The sequence below is a fragment of the Trichoplax adhaerens genome, genomic scaffold (genome assembly GCF_000150275.1).
Source record: "Trichoplax adhaerens TRIADscaffold_4 genomic scaffold, whole genome shotgun sequence".
Taxonomy (NCBI): Eukaryota; Metazoa; Placozoa; class Uniplacotomia; order Trichoplacea; family Trichoplacidae; genus Trichoplax; species Trichoplax adhaerens.
In genome coordinates this window covers 1,693,454-1,711,035 of record NW_002060946.1, presented here as the reverse complement: position 1 = coordinate 1,711,035, position 17,582 = coordinate 1,693,454, and the positions used below count along the sequence as shown (strand labels likewise).

General features: G+C 36.6%; 1 protein-coding gene across 1 annotated transcript; it reads right to left on the bottom strand.

Moving 5' to 3' along the window:
• Window positions 1-346: 346 nt before the first annotated feature.
• TRIADDRAFT_23934 (uncharacterized protein) lies at window positions 347-14,315 on the bottom strand (the record flags this gene model as incomplete). The annotated part of the gene is made up of 26 exons (XM_002111340.1): window positions 347-457; window positions 539-646; window positions 718-813; window positions 894-968; window positions 1,076-1,114; window positions 1,211-1,322; window positions 1,414-1,569; window positions 1,670-1,811; window positions 1,894-2,050; window positions 2,126-2,232; window positions 2,304-2,430; window positions 2,525-2,588; window positions 2,712-2,801; window positions 2,900-3,087; window positions 3,190-3,332; window positions 3,467-3,634; window positions 3,785-3,893; window positions 3,961-4,027; window positions 4,106-4,248; window positions 4,329-4,440; window positions 4,627-4,679; window positions 4,783-4,851; window positions 5,718-5,808; window positions 7,099-7,235; window positions 9,318-9,413; window positions 13,713-14,315. The coding sequence occupies 26 exons, from the start codon at window positions 14,313-14,315 to the stop codon at window positions 347-349; spliced, it is 3,363 nt and encodes a 1,120-aa protein (XP_002111376.1).
• Window positions 14,316-17,582: the final 3,267 nt, after the last annotated feature.

The window sequence follows — 17,582 nt, the reverse complement described above, 5'->3', positions numbered from 1 at the left end:
TTATATAGTAATACCATTCTACGCTAAAGACCTTTATGTCGATGAATCTATAACTGTATTGCCCTGATTATCGGCATCGCGGTTGGACCCTTGCTCGATCTGTATATGGGTGCTAATTGAATGATACAAATGGTTCTTCATGATAGACTCTGGTACGCCAACACCTTCAAAATATTCAGTCAAACCCTAAAGGTTCAAATGCAATTGATTCAATTTTCAACTAATTAGTGCCTTAAAATTCTAATGGTATAGGCTTAGTTTAATAGCACCAATTGATTTATTGCCATTTCGAAATCGTGTTATTGAACGCGCAACGCAAGTACATATACCGTACTATGCTTCATGCTCATACCTGCATAAGTAAGGAAATTGTTGATATTTGGTATGGATGCAGGGAAACATCCAAGCGGTCAGTAAGCCATTCATTTATCAGGTATAAAATTTTCTCATACCAACACTAATTTTGATAATAATCACCTTGTGTTAAGTTGAGAAGTAGCCTAGTGCAAGTGGCTGTAAGATAACAATGATGACTTACGCAGAATAGCGGCCCCATGAATTTCTCATAGATGATTTTATCGCTCAACATTTTTAAATTACGGCCAACGCTTTTTATGTAGTTGGTTGCTAGTTCATCACCAGGTTTCTGACATGGCCAAAATAATGTGCATTATGAGCATTGGTACACAGTAAATAAATATAGTGTGAAATTATAACGTGATTACTAACCATCCACGAAAATAATGATGCGGTAATTGTTCCTTCGTCATAATTGGAAAGCTTAGATAGTACAGCTTCAATAGCTGCATTAAGCTGTTGGATAATAAAAGTTCATCCATTATAAATATATAACAGAATTACTGAATTAGCTACGTAATAATTTAAGAATTTACCTTTTCGATTAACTGGTTTCTAAACATGACCAACGTGTCATTAAGATAGGTATTGATATCGGTATGATAATGATGCTGACATTGATGACGAATCGATATATATTAACAAATTATCTCAAAGTAAAGCGCTACATGTAGTGATTTTGTCTATATATCGCTTAATAATTTACAGAAAGGCTTACCTGCCCTCCATCCACTTCACCACCGCATAGTTCTGGTAACTGCATATTGCAAAGCAATACAGTATAAACGATTATGATCTCATATATTGCACAAATAACACTACGTTAAGACGTATTGATTAATTCAGGCTTTACCTGTTTAAGACAGGATACGACCACGTTAATCGCAACACAGATCTCTGGAGGTAATAGATAGTCTATATTTCGTCTTTTTCGCTTCAGCTTTGTCTCGAAAAAGTCAGAAGTTCTATACGTATCAATAGCAATGTAGCAAGTGTTAGATCTTGTAAAGGTGTCATTTGCATCATAGTAATTGCATGGCTTCATGAATACTGTACCTTTTAACGCACGATCCTATCATATCTGCTGCCATAAGATTTATCCGTTGAGTTAAATGCTTTCCGAAAACTTCATCCGGCCAACTTAGGTAGCTTACAAACTGTTGTAGTTTGCCCAATTTATACAGTAGGTCTTCAGAAGCTGCATTGCCACCCCTAATAACAGCAGTTGAATAAAATTATCATACGCATACAGAAACACGCATAAAGTAGTAATCCATCAAATTCTATTCATTCACTGGAGCAATTTACTTACTCAACGTGTATCCATGTTTCTTTCTGAAAGTTGACATTAATTGATAAGGCTATAGACGATTCCATCAAGTCAATATATCGTATAACTTTCGGAGCGAACAGAACTCTAAGATGCTTGTGAAATTTTCCATTTCGCAAATTGGCTATATGTAAAAGTATTCAAATTAAACCGAAGAAAACATTTTCACTGTGAGAAATATCCATCTCTTTCTAAGCTATACTTACGTTCGCTTTTAAGGTAATCGTTAAGAAGTTGAAACAGCATAAAACAGTTCCAAGTATCTTCCGGTTGTGCTTTAATTGCATCATCCATGTCCACCGAGAAAAGTGACCACAAAACTTCAGAATGATAATTCAATAGTCCAGGAAATTTGCTCCATATCTATGATATGATTAAGCAGATATATTACTATATGTAAGGAATGATTTATTAACACAATTAGGTAATAATTCTGACATCATCATAGTATTCTTCTGTCATTCTCAGTAGGTCTCGGCAGGACTCTGCTAATACAAGTACTTCTTCTAACTTTTTTTCGTAATCGGTTGCACTTCCATTGGTAGCTGAAGAAATATTGTCAATGTAAAATGTTTTGATTGCAACGATATCAATTGAAGGAATAAATTATTTATACCAGATGCTTGTACGTATGATGAAAGGGAAGTATAATTTTCTAAGGCAGCAATTTCCATTAACTTTTTCATCTCCGCAGCAAATTCTTTTTGTTGATTTTCTGTTTTTCGACCGTCGTCCATTTTTAGCTATAGTGAATTTTAGTAGATAGTTTCAAGTTAAAGAAATTGTCTACATAATTTTGATGATAACTTTCGGATTGCGTTACGTGCGATAAAGTACCTTTTCAAACAGTTGTACGGTAGCCTTTAATGCTCCATCTGGTTTTCCAAAGGGATAGTAATTCCTAAAAAGAAAAAATATAGATAGTACGATTTATCGATGTAATATGCGATTCAATGATTTTAAGTTAATCTCAAAGAGTGATGCAAATACGATTATTGAAAGTTTATCAATTAGTAATTCATACCAAAAGTTAGTAATATTCTTTGTCAGCCAGGTTTGTAATTTTGAATTTATGTCGTCATACATTTCTTTTTCATCGACTGTTATAGTAACACTACTGAAATGAGGATCAATCAATTTAATTATTACTTTTTAACCTAGTAGTAAATAGCTTATGAATTAATTAGGTATCATGTGCTAAAAAATACTAACCCACTGTTTTTAAAGTGAGAAATGCAATGCATATAGCTGTACTGTATCAGAGTAGCGTCAATCATTTGGCCCTTATCGGCATAGGTTAAGAGTTCATCGATGTAGGAAAGATGTCGATAGCAGTTTCGAACACCATATCGAGAGCTAAATTCATCAAGAAGAAATTTTTGTCCAGGCGATAGCCAACCCTAAAATTTGTATTATTGCAAAGCGTAAATGCTAGCTATCCATTTAAAGTTGATTTGATTGTGCAACATAGCTTATAGGGATATGCCATAACAATCGCTTACCAGACTGGTGTAATTATCATTTAAACGCTTTTCCAACGATAATGATTGCAATTGTGCAAACAGACGGTTATGATCAAAATCGAGTGGATTTGCTTGGACAAAATCTTCCATACCATGCTTCCGCGCTCTGCTACGTTCTGTCGCTGATGATAATAAAGGAAAGATATATCACTATGTTGTTAACATATAACCTTATCTAGTAAATTATCTTAGGCACTAAAAGTGCAATTAGATTAATTCTTTATTAAAAAATAAAATACAAGATTCTTTTGCATACTTTTGCCAGAACTAAGAGAAATAGAAACACTATTATGCGGGATAGGTTTATGGGTTTGTCCAGTTGCTTGATAGAGCTTTTGAATCCAAAGTTGCCTATCATTTTCATCCGCAGAAGCGAAATAGATCCAGTCACCCTCTTTGACGCCCTTAAAGTGGAATAGTTCAGCTTTGTTTTCACTTTTGCAGTTTTCGTCTATGAAAAAATATATAGGGCATGGTTATTAGTCTATTATGAATCATTCTGTTATTGTTCAGTTGAAGTTTCAAGTGCTAAAATTGTATTATCTTGGGTTGATTAAGTTATGTTTTAGCTGACCAGGTGGACTATCAGTGTAATCAACGGTGTAACCATCAACTTGAATCATCTCTTGAGGATCAGATTTTTTCGTATGATAGCTGCACAAAGCGAACGTATACTGACTGACCTATTCAATGCAGATTATTAGTAACACATCATAATTGAAAAGAATTCCCATCAATAGAAGAACTTACTTGAATTAGAACGAAAAAACGCTTCTTCCACTTTTTCCAATGGCTTTGACCCATGCAGTATAGATAACTGTGACGGAAGTATGGGATATAGAAATGATTTAACTCCGATTGCAGTCTCGATATTTCAAAGAATGACATGATTTACCCGCATTTTTTCATTCCTTGTGGTTTATCCATTTTGACACCAATTTTAATTTTTATTTTATCATTATTACTTTGATGATGTTTTGGCGTCATGACATAATTATCAGGCGTCTCAAGCCAATTTGAATTAGGATATAGTACCAACTGCGTTGATTCATGAAAATAATAGAGGTCAATATGGAATTCTGTGTATGATTATAACTGACGAGAAAAGTTTTACATACCCTTCCTAATTCTTTATCATCTAAACTAATGAGACTAGAATTTTCGGTGTATAATTTGATTTTTAGAACGGGTAGAGGTTGATTACTCTTAAAATCACCTTGAGTGCGCCATCTGTAGTGAAGAATACGTGTTATTACTACACAATGGGCGTATGTAATGATGTTATGTTATAAAGTCAAGGTAAAGATACAGGTATTTATTGATGGTATAATTTACGAGTTTTATGCAGTAGCAATAAAAAAATAGTCTACTACTGTAACGTAGATGAACTAAAGGAAATACAAAATAGTGACTGACTTTGGCTTATCTGCAAGGGCAGCATCTGTACGAAGTTTTTCTCCACCTTCAATCTAGTATTGAATAAGCTTTATGTCAGTCTATTTCAGGTCAAAGTTTGTACGAGAACATGTATCCCTTACCGCATTAAAATAGTACTGTAAATATGATACCTACCTCCATGGTGCAATAGACGATTTTATGGGGTTGTAAAAAGCTAATTCCTTGTACTTCGTGTATAATGACCTAAGGTATAATAATGAAAACATACAGTCATAAAATGAACCAATGAATTGGTTAAAGAGGCCTAATTCCATATATTTATAATTTTATAAGTGGCAATAATGGTAATTATTATTAATACATATTTGAAACTCAGTTTTAGAAGTTATAGAGACAAATTGTTTTGTTATTTTATCATATAGGTGAGCTTCACTGTTTCTAGAACAGTAGTAACTAAATCTTTCAAAATTATTGCAAATTTATTAGTAAATAGTGGTAGTCGTTTAGTTAATCTATTTAGCTAAGATGGTTATGTTTATTTCTCATTCAGTTTCAGAATCTATTTAAACAATTGTTTTATCGTATAGGTCAGCAGCAACACTATTTCCAACTTTATTAGTACTAATATAATAGTAGCAAGTATGCATTTAAAATTAAATGATTGCAATTAAATAATTAGAATTACTTAGTTAATTTATTCAACTACGATGGTAGTGCTTTCTTTATAATTTTATTTTCAGACGTCATATAGATAATTGTTTTATCGTATAGGTAAGCAGTACTATTTCGGGTTTATTAGAACTAGAACTAATATAACAGCAGTTGATATATATTTAAAATTGAAATTATTGCCCTCGTAGATAGTTATAGTCATTTTGTTAGCCTATTTAACCAGTATGAGCATATTGACTGATAATTCTGTTTCAGAATTTATGTAATCAATTGTCGTATGAGTTTATTTCACACAAACAGCACTATTTCCATATTATGAGTGCTATTTATATAATATAAGAAAGTCTGATGGTATAATAAAACGATTGTAGATCTTTTGATAGATAGCTTTAGTTGTTTAGTTAATATACAGGTATTTAGCATAGATAAGAGCTTACCTCTAAGGTAAATGTTAATGCAGTATCAGATTTAGTGAGAGTTGATTCGCTGTCTTCATTCATCAACATTGAAGCATTAATTATATGACCCCTGTTTGTAAGCAGAAATACGTGTAGGTAAGATTCATTTACAAGGCATCATTATTTAATTGGTTAACTGTTCTAAAATAGAATTAATAGAATCATTTATCATGGCTTTATTCTACTGGTATGCTATTAGTGATGGTAAAAGTTTAAGATAGCCTAGTCCATATTAGGCGATATTCTTCGCCATTATTCTTAAAAATTATCGGCATGTATCTGTAAGTAGTATACTGGTGGTAGCCTCTATTATAGATTGGGCTAAAATTGGAAATTGGTCAACATTAAAGCACAACGTAGTATAAGCAAGTAGAGTCATGTACGGGGGATGTTGTACCAGTGTAGCGATATTGAAAAGTCATAAAATATTGATTAATAGAGATAAAAAAAAATGAGTGTTTTTAGTAAGGCTGAGAGACAAGATATTTGCTGATGTGGAAACATGATTCTAGTGTAGAAGATCAATTGAGGAATAGCTTGCACTATAGAGTAAGTAATTGATATAAAGAATGATTACTACGCGTGTCATAGGGCATCAACACAGAAAGGCTTCATAAAATCACTCAATTCTAATTAGTGATCTCTGCAGTTAGGCCAATTAATTTGCTTAATGATTTACCATTAATGATAAAGCTTTAGATAATCTATTACTGTACTAGTCTACGCTAATAGATATTGTTATTAACTATTTGTAAGATATTATTATAGCCAATTGAAGGGGCAGAATTGTAAAAATAAATAATTGATGCTCCTAGTTAAAAAACGTATTAGGATTAGAATTTGATAATGGAAAGATAGCTGTAATATTGATCAACAATGTATTCACTGTTTACTGTCAAATGACTGCTAACCAATTGGTGAGATAAAGTACTGAAAGATAAAACAGTCGATGAATAATTTTAGTTCATTTTTTTTACATCACCGCTGCTAATGTCAATAATCATCAGTGCTATTGATAAATTGCGCGGTGCTACCAAGTCATTATGGGATCTAATTACTGTTAAAAATAACTTGGAATAAACATTATTATCTTTAGAATAGCTAGAAAAGTTGATATTGTAAAGTAATGACTTGAGTTATTTAGTAAGAAGTATATAATAGTAATTAGTTATTGTTCGCTATCGATCCATTATTCATTGAAAAAAGAGTAGAACCAAACCCAGGCATAATTATTATGATGATGGATAACAGAGAGCTTCCTCACAAGTTGAATAAAGATACGCGTTTACCCATGAAAGCAAACGATAAGATCTGGACATGGAATAGTCAAACGTAATATTCCTTTTTTTTGTTGACTTACCCTTTTTTAGGTTTATGATCAGGGTTAACTTTGGATAGCGGTAATTTCTCCAAGTTTTCCTTTAATTGCTTGTAGGCATTCCATCGCTCCTCTTTATAGCGTAATTTCATTTCATTTTTGGTAAATTCAAGTTGTGGCTAATAAATTGAGTAGACGCGTAACAGATTAGTGAGTTAGAACAATTGTGATTGATATGCTATAAAATCCTTTTTAAATATGGTTAACATAATGGTGTTCACCCTATTTATTTCACTTTCCCAAGGTGTAGGGGCCTATAGGATAGGTTTTTCTGATGTTGAATCATGATAACATGCTGGCATTTGTTATATTACTAAATCATATGATTGTGTTAACCCTATTTTATTCTGCTTTCCCAAGGTGTTGGGCCTATAGGATAGGTTTTTCTGACGTTGAATCATGATAACATGCGAGCATTTGTTGTATTACTATTCTATTCTGCTTTCCCAAGGTGTTGGACCTATAGGATAGGTTTTTCTGATGTTGAATCATGACAACATGCGAGCATTTGTTGTATTACTATTCTGCTTTCCTAAGGTGTTGGACCTATAGGATAGGTTTTTCTGATGTTGAATCATGACAACATGCGAGCATTTGTTGTATTACTATTCTATTCTGCTTTCCCAAGGTGTTGGACCTATAGGATAGGTTTTTTTTATGTTGAATCATGACAATATGCGAGCATTTGTTATATTACTAAATGATATGATCGTGTTAACCCTATCTTATTCCATTTTCGCAAGGTGTTGGACCAGGATAGGATTTTTCTGATAGTGAATCATGACAATAAGCATATATGATATTACTAAATCATGATCGTGTTAACCCTATTTTAGTCCATTTTCCCAAAGTGTTGGACCAGGAGAAGATGCTTCTGATGTTGAATCATGACAACATGCAGGCATTCGTTATATTACAGAATCGTTCTTATTGCGCTTGGCAATACCCTATTTATGGGTTGTTTATTATTTTGAATGCATTTTTTTTAATTCATTATTAGACTACTGTTGGACAAAGGCTAGTCGATTTCTTCTCTTTAGCAATTAACTTGTATTTGTAATACTGTACTAATAAATGGCTATCATCAAGCTGGGTAATAAGTTACTCTTAGACCGTTAACAATTTCTTCCCTTTCTCAACGTGCGAGTTAAATGTTGGTTTTACTGTAGACTAAATCGTTGTCATAGCGATTAACAGAATTTTAGTTTTATTCTATTTCCCAACCTATTCGACTAGGATAGACGCAAGTTTTCTATACTAAATAAATACTTATTATCGCGATGGACAATACGCTATAGCATAAATTGTTTGCTATTCCTTTTCCCAATCTATTCGACTAGGATAGACGCAAATTTTCTGATTTACTCTATACTAAACAAATAGTAATTATCGTGACTGGCAATAAGCTATTGAATAAATTGTTTGCTATTCCTTTTCTCAATCTATTCGATTGGGATAGACGCAAGTGTTCTGTTTTACTCTGTGCTAAATAAATAGTTACTATCGCGATTAGCAATAGGCTATAGAATAAATTGTTTGCTATTCCTTTTCCCAATCTATTCGACTAGAGTGGACACAAGTGTTGTGATTTACTCTGTGCTAAATAAATAGTAGTTATCGCGATTGGCAATAAGCTATTGAATAAATTGTTTGCTATTCCTTTTCCCAATCTATTTGACTAGGATAGACGCAAGTTCTCTGATTTACTCTATACTAAATAAATAGTAATTATCGTGACTGGCAATACGCTATTGAATAAATTGTTTGCTATTTCTTTCCCAATCTATTCGACTAGGATAAACGCAAGTTTTCTGATTTACTCTATGCTAAATAAATGGTAATTATCGCCATTGGCAATACGTTATTAAATAGATTGTTTGCTATTCCCTTTCTCAATCCATTGGATTAGGATAGGCGGTTGTATTCTATTTTACGCTTTACTAAATCGTTGTCATTGCGATTGGTAATAGGCTATGGATTCGACTGTTTGCCATGCTATTCCGTTTCCCAATCGAATTGACTAGGATAGACACAACTAGCATGCTGTGCTCAATACTAAATCGTTGTCACGATGATCGATAATAAGTTGCTTCTTTACTATTTTTAAAATGGAACGGGGTTGAGGAAGGAAAAGTATTTAATGTACGATAGCCACTGGGTCATGCATGAACTAATTCAAGATAGATAGAGTAAAATCCAACAAGTTTATGACTTACCAACGAGTTGTTTTCTATAGCATGTCTTAAGGCATCTAATTCACGGCGTATCTGGGCAGCTTGCTCATCGGAATTATCCAGCTATTGCAAAATCAATGATAGCAATATTAGAATATAGTATTGTAAATAATGTATTCAAAAGGTGTGGATATCCCCATCGATGTGATTGATTTCGATGGAAATTCTTCCCTATGCACGTAGCGATGATCTAGTCCCATCGAAGAATGATAGGCATTCAAATAAAAAACAAAAATTCATTCCATCATCAAGAGAAATGCAACTGTTGTGAGATTTCTTTGGACTACTTTGGGGGGATCATTTTGCATTTTTGTCTTGTAGAGGAAATAGAGTACATTTGCAAATGGTGTCATGGTCAAATCCTCTTGTAAAGTAACTGCTTAAGTTGTTGATCAATTATTTCAACTTTGATCAATCTAACCCCCAAAGTTAGGGTATAGTCCTTGGAGAATAGTCCTATACGAATTATCATTACTTTCATGGATACCTGTGAAAAATGAAAGGCTACTCTATCATGGAGTTGCAACAGCGGCCATTTGAAAGGCATCCATTGACCATGATAGAAATGGAGAGGGTAAAGATTGTTGATATCGTGTCTGTATCCTGCTCATTTAGAGTGGATCAATTAACTCACAAAATGGAGGTATAGCCGTTAGCAAAGTCTTGTGCAAATTATCGCTTGAATGCCCTGTTGAAAAATGAGCTAGAGTAGACATTTTCCAATATTAGATTGAACGTGATGGAAAACCAAGAGGGTAAGATGGATAATTCAATCATATTGTCTTGAAAATGCTATTGGAGTGCATCAATTTATGGACAACAATAAGTTGTCGCTCTTGCAACAGTCCTATGTAAATCATTATTATTTTAATGGATATTCTGTTGGAAAATGAAATGGCATATCCTCGGATTGACCTATAACGATCTCGTACAGCTTTCTAAGAGAATAGCTCCAATCGGTAGGCGATAGTATAATTTGGGGGCATTCTACAATCATCTAGGATGGACTGGATAACCTAAAGATGTACATGAAGAACAGAATTGTAGCGCATTCTACAGTGGTTGGGCACAGGCTAGACGAAGACTTTCTAGCCTGATGAAGAGAAAGATCAATCTGCTATCCATTGAAGGGCAAAATAACATTGAGTTGGACATTAATTGGAGAATTATTGTCAATTACTCCGTTGGTGTAGTTAGCATTGACGATTGTACAATCATCTAGGATGGACTGGATAACCTAATGATGTACATGAAGAACAGAATTGTAGGATTTGTACAGTGGTTGGGCACAGGCTAGACGAAGACTTTCTAGCCTGATGAAGAGAAAGATCAATCTGCTATCCATTGAAGGGCAAAATAACATTGAGTTGGACATTAATTGGAGAATTATTGTCAATTACTCCGTTGGTGTAGTTAGTTTTGACTCCTTTTAGGAGGTTAATTTCACAAAATCAACCATCGAGTTATCTAGATCCACTCCATAGTAAGAATTGGATTGTCTTGAAAAGTCTTGTAGAATGGACAGTAGATTTACTTTTTGGACAAGGTTAGAGCACATTATGGATTGATTGATTCAATGGAGTAAAAATAATGTAGTTGGCCAGTCAATGGGAGAGAAGGTTATTCTTAAAAGATTGACAAAAAGAAGAGAAAGGAAAAGCTCAGGATTCGACACCTGGATTGCTTCTCCAATTGGCAATAGGATTGATTTGATAATCTTTGGCAAGGTGATGAAAAGGTCTGGAGTCTAAAGTTTCGACAACATTTTATTCGCTAATTTGTGAAGAGAGGGATTCAATCGATATTCTGTTGTCGAATGGATAATGATTCAGTTGGGGAGGGGGAGAATTTTTTTGATACATTATTCAAAGTACTACAAGTATTCTTACTGGGATAAAAAGGGGCGCAAATGGACTAAAAACTCCACCATCAGTCGATGGATTGAATCAAGTTTGAGCTCTCTATGAAGGACATGATCGAATGGATATCGGGCAAAAAGAAAGGCTGTTTTTGATACAAGTAGTACAAGCTAGGATGAAAAGGGCAAGGGGAAAATGCATCCAGTATACTGGAAATATCAGTCGATCAATAGAATGGTGAGGCTGTTGGTGAAGAAAATCATGCCATGAATATTCTATTCATCAAGCAGATTCATTGGGGCAAGGGAAAACTTTTCTCCTTTCTCCTAAAAAGGGAAGCATGGCCAGGAGAAGAGGGATTGCAATTTTTGCAATTCATTGATGAACGGATTCATGACTAAACTGGCGTTGAAGGAAATGATGTAATGGACATCGATTCCTCCGTCGTGATTTATTGACAGACAGGGATGAAAGTTTTTTTTGCCCTTTTTAGGCCTAAAAAGGGCAAAATTAACAAGGAGAAAAGAGGACAAGTGGACTGACCAACTCCACATAGATTCAAGTTGAACATCAAGCGGTCGCTGAAGGAAATGATCCAACACGCGTAGAGATTGTAGTTATGAGATTCATTTTAAGCAGAGGGAGAGTGAAAATGGTGGACTGTTTACTCCACTATTAGTCCATCCATGGCAACAAGATCAAGACGGGTTGGTAAAGGAAATGCTGCAGTCAACATTCTATTCAATCATGATGGCGATTGAATATCATGTCGTCCTGCTCAAAAGAAAGAGGAATCGCCATCGTCAATTTGCAAGAGAAAAAGGGTAGAAAGGATAACTACACATTGAATGAGATGATCGCCTGTGCTAGCTAAACCACCCTGGGCTAAATCTGTGTCATCATTTCTCTTCGTTATCCTTCATTAAAAATCAAGGAGACGATCAAGACGAATACAATCACTGCTTGGCCAACTTGCATCCATTGTCGCTTTCATCCTTGATTAGCAAGACAAAGTCGATCAATTCTACTGGGATTAGAGGCTTGTGTGTTTTTTTGCCACTCCTGTCCGTTGAGATTGCAGTTGTTCAACCATTTGATGGTGGATATTTTTCCCTTTGCCCCTCTATCAACGTATGTTAGCCCACTTGATAGGATGGAGGATGCTAGCCATTTTGGATAATGACTTGTTGATGATGGTTATTATTATTTTATAGGCTAGTTATGATTAGGTGTGTCGAGGAAAAGCTGGATGGAGAAGGAAAAAGTGGCAAAGTGATGATGAAAGTATGGAATGGACAGGATTGAGCCTTGGCTCATTCTAGCATCCAGTACAATCATCGCCTTGTTAGTATTAGCGAGAAGATGAAGGAGATGGATTATGAAAGAAGAGCCATAGTTTGTATGGTTGTCTATTCTCCCTAGCAGAAGAAGAAGGGCACCTTGTCTCCTTTTGCTGGACATTACTTTCAAGGATGGAAGGTCAACGCTATCTTGTCAGCAAGGAATCCACTGCAAGTGGTGGAAAAAGATCCTTTCTACAGTCTACTGTATAGCTTATGGTTATTAGTTCATCGTCCTACATGACTACAGGATGTCAAAAAAGGCAAAAGCCAAGCAATATCGCTTGATGACAGTGCTATGCTGCCATTTATTGCTGGATGGACGTAGGAAGAAAGGCCAACATCGACCTTGTTGCAAAAGAAACGCCATGAATTAAGCAGACAATCCAGTCGTTGATGACGGATTCCATCAATCATGATCCAAGAAAGAAAGTGCAAAATAAACCCAACGCGTAGAGTTGGGTTATTTTGATGTTGATCCTAGTGTAAAAAGGGAAAAGGCGATCAAGTCCATTTGGTCCATAGCGACACAATGGATAGTGGAGCAAGGATAAAAAAAGTAAACTACTGCTCAAAGTCTTTTGGATAGGATACGATAGCAATACTGTCCTATTGCAGTAGTTTGGATAGTCTAATAAGGAGAGAAAGCAATCGCAAACTACTACAGATGTTGATGTGATGTTGAAGGAAAAGAGAACATCGGTTTTGTTAGCAGGTTTAGCATGGTTGAAGTAGGTTGAAGAAGGATGGAAAGTAAACAGTAAGTTTTGTTATGTCAAACAACGCTCGAAATGAACAGCAAGACTACGTCCATGTTATGTCGAAGGGATACGTTGTTGGACTATCTCTTGGATAGTCCAACAACCATGGAAAGTTAGCAACGTTGTGGTATTGCAAGATATGAGATCGTCCAACTACTGGACTGGACTGTAGAATGGAAAGCAACAACAAATTCATGATTTCCAGTCCATGTCAAAAGCTAACCGATATGGACCATTGGACATGGATTGTGTACACTGTGTTTGGCAATGTATTCCCCCCCAAAAAGAAAAAAAGACAGCGAGAGAGAGAGAGAGCAAAGAAGAAGAAATAGAATTGGATGAAGGGAAGAAATGAAGCAAAAGAATGGTATCAAGTTAGATGGATTAGCAGCGCCATCTTACCTGGCAAGCGTTATATAAAATTTGATGCTCGTATTTGGGTACATCCAAGATGCCTTGGAATAAATCGTATAAATGATCTTTGGACAGGTAGAGATCCATGTTGGCTGCATTGATTCGAGCATTAGAACGGCGAGGATCTTCATCGCCACGATAAATTGCATCGTACTTAGCCAACCAAGAGCTAATCACCGTCTCTCGTGATACTCCTTCTACATCAGGTAAACAGCGAACGCGTTTCTCGATGGAATTACGAAATAATTCGCGTAAATCATGCGATGAACAACCGCCACTTTTAACTAAATTAGTGATACGATCACTAGAGAGAAAGATATCACAGTAGGATTCGACGGATAAAATGAATGCTTCATCAGCGACAATTTGTGTATCGCCATTAAGAAAGGATCGAAATCGTTGACGAATAGTTTCTAAATTGGTTCGAGTGACTTTAATATAGCGGCGTGGAATATCCGAAGGATGGGTAGAATTAAAAGGATAAGCAATACAGCGTAAAACAAAAACATACATTTGTAATAATTCTTTGCGTTTCTCTTCATCTTCATTAGCTGATGTAATGGATAAATCGGGTGGGGAAACGCCTGGCATGGTGCCGACAACAGCAACTGCAGCAGCAGCCATGCTAGCCGATGTACTACTACTGCCAGGCGTATTGCCGCCGCCATTATTGATGGATTGTCGACGACTGCCATTACTGCCAGCCGTCAATTGGCCTCCTAAACTAGAAACGGATGGCGTCGACGATACTCGGCGAGCATTATTAGGTGCAAGCGATGCTGAACCTACTGATCCTGGCCCACCACTCGTCGAATGTTGGCTGCCATTATCGCTCAATTCGCCAGGTTCGGAATCTTCATCGGATGATGATGGCACTTGCATGCTAACCACTTCTTTTCTGACCTAGCTTGAGATCAACTCGTCACCAGCGCTGAGAGAAGATTGACAAGGATGGAGTCGGTTAATCAATTCTTTCTCTCCAATGCTTTGATCAATCGATTGCAATTTTGTCTTTCAAACTTGTTGTCGCTACACTATCCCAATGGGGATTGTCTCCTCCAGCCGAGGAGGGTCGATAAGTCAATGGCTGTAATCTTCTCTCTCTCTCTCTCAACCTGCCCTAATGCTGTCCACGATGATGCTTAGTTAGCTTACCACTGGCTAGTTTATTAACTCCCCCACCTGATCGTCGTAATAGCAACAGCAATAACAAGATTTGTCGTCGTCTCCACTTGGCGATGATGATCAATTGAATTGGCAATCGGCAATGACTGTCTCTCTACCCCAACAAGGCCAGCCAAAATAGTCAACAACAACTAGAATCGATCTCTTACCACCCTTTTAAATCAATCAATTGAATCTTGTGCACAGCAACGACTTCAACTTGTCGTCGTCTCCACCAGGCGATGATGATTGCCAATCTACAATCTCTCTCTACTCCAACAAGGCCACCGAAAATAGTCAACAACAACTAGAATCGATCTCTTACCACCCTTTTAAATCAATCAATTGAATCTTGTGCACAGCAACGACTTCAACTTGTCGTCGTCTCCACCAGGCGATGATGATTGCCAATCTACAATCTCTCTCTACTCCAACAAGGCCACCGAAAATAGTCAACAACAACTAGAATCGATCTCTTACCACCCTTTTAAATCAATCAATTGAATCTTGTGCACAGCAACGACTTCAACTTGTCGTCGCTATAACCAGAATTGTCGTCGTCTCCACTTGGCGATGATGGCCAATCTACAATCACTGCCTCTCTCTACCCCAACAAGGCCACCAAAAATAGTCGACGACGATCGATCTCTTACCACCCTTTTAAATCAATCAATTCAACGACTTCCAGTTGTCGTCGCTCTGCTTTCTACTCGTAATGAGAATCTTCTCGCTGCGGTCGATTTCTCAATAGGCTCCTCTATCGCCTGCAGCAATCCTTAAAAGATGGCACAAGAGCTTTTGTCCCGCTTTGGCTTTTGTTGTTGTAAATGATTTTTATTCTTGTTTTCCTACTGTATTCGACGCAGACTCGCAATAGCAGTGGGAGACAATTTTGCAGCTGTTTACGCTTTGCCATCCTCTCTTTTGCTCACACTCTTGGGCCACTTGCGACATGGACTACTGCAATATCTTGATCGTTGTGCTGGGGATAATCCAACATGTCATCATCGTCTTGCTTGCCATGCAATCCGATGCCTTCTTCCATTTCAACAGGTCATGGTCGTGGCTACCATGCAATCCGATGGTTTGCTTCTTCCGATCCAACATGTCATGGTCGTGCTTGCCATGCAATCGGATGGCTTCTTCCTTTCTTCTACATCATCGTCGTACTTGGGATACAATCCGATGACTTTTTCCTTTCTTCTACATCATCGTCGTAGTTAGGATACAATCCGATGACTTTTTCTTTTCTTACACATCATCGTCGTAGTTAGGAAAGAATCCAATGGCTTCTTCCCTTCACTAAATTGCACATCATCGTCCTACCTTGGATACAATCCAATGGCTTCTTCCCTTCACTAAATTGCACATCATCGTCGTAGTTAGGATACAATCCGATGACTTTTTCTTTTCTTACACATCATCGTCGTAGTTAGGAAAGAATCCAATGGCTTCTTCCCTTCACTAAATTGCACATCATCGTCCTACCTTGGATACAATCCAATGGCTTCTTCCCTTCACTAAATTGCACATCATCGTCCTACCTAGGATACAATCCAATGACTTCTTCCCTTCACTAAATTACACATCATCGTCGTGCTGGAGATGGAATCCGATCATTTCTTCCCTTCTTACTGACACATCATACATAGGAGAAAGAAGAGTCGCCCCCTTAATAGTATAGCTTGGCTGGAGTAAAAACTGCTATCGATGAAATGGAGACATCTGAGCAAGAATATTCACTTTGGTAGCCAAGCCACCACTGTCTTGCTGTTTTACAAATGTCTAGTATCATCTCCATGGTGCCTTATGTGATGGATACTAAGCGTTCTATCGCTACTGTCTGCCATTCTTCAGTGTACACGGACATATCTGAGCAAGAAGAATCATTTCATTAGCAAAGCTTGTCTTTGCCAATCATGACACTGAATGCCATCATTCTCTACTCTACTCGTGCAATCAATCTTTCTTCTGTGCCCACTCTACTACCTTGGATATCCCTATCTTAATCAAGACCGCTAAAAATCGAAAATCACTTGTAGTCTGTTTCTACATTTATCGTTCCCATTCAAGCCAAATTATTTTCAATTTACAACATTTGAATCAATCCAATCATACTAATTGTCTTCAATTTAAATCGAGATACAACACTTTTCAACAAGATAATCAAGCAAGACGCGGCTGTCTTGAAATCATTGCGGTTTGCATTTATCCTTGACGCCATCTTACTGTAGTTGCATGAGTGTACTTTATGGGCAGCCTTGTTGGAAAGTAGTAGTGAGTAGCGGATAGCAGTTTGGATAGGAAAATAAAACCAACTTTCTAGCGCTGTTGACAACTGTCACTGTTGAACAAATTTATGGAGTAAACTGAGCATTAGTAGACTGCTATTGAGCCATCTTGCATTCCCTGTGGTAGAATCAATGCCAATGATGGACATGGCTGCAGTGCTACAAATGACGATATACAGTACTATCGATCACTGGCAGAATACGCCAGTGACTCAATCAGTTGGAAAATTTTCTTGTACGAATAAGTGGCCTACCAGCGACTACTCAATATCCCTCTCTCATGGGAAATAAAACTCTCTTCCTTGACAAGAACGGCGCACTTTTCTCTTCATTATACGTACGAGTAAATTAGGGTAAATTAGGAGAGAGTGAATCATTTCTTGGATGAGAGAGGGAGATTGAG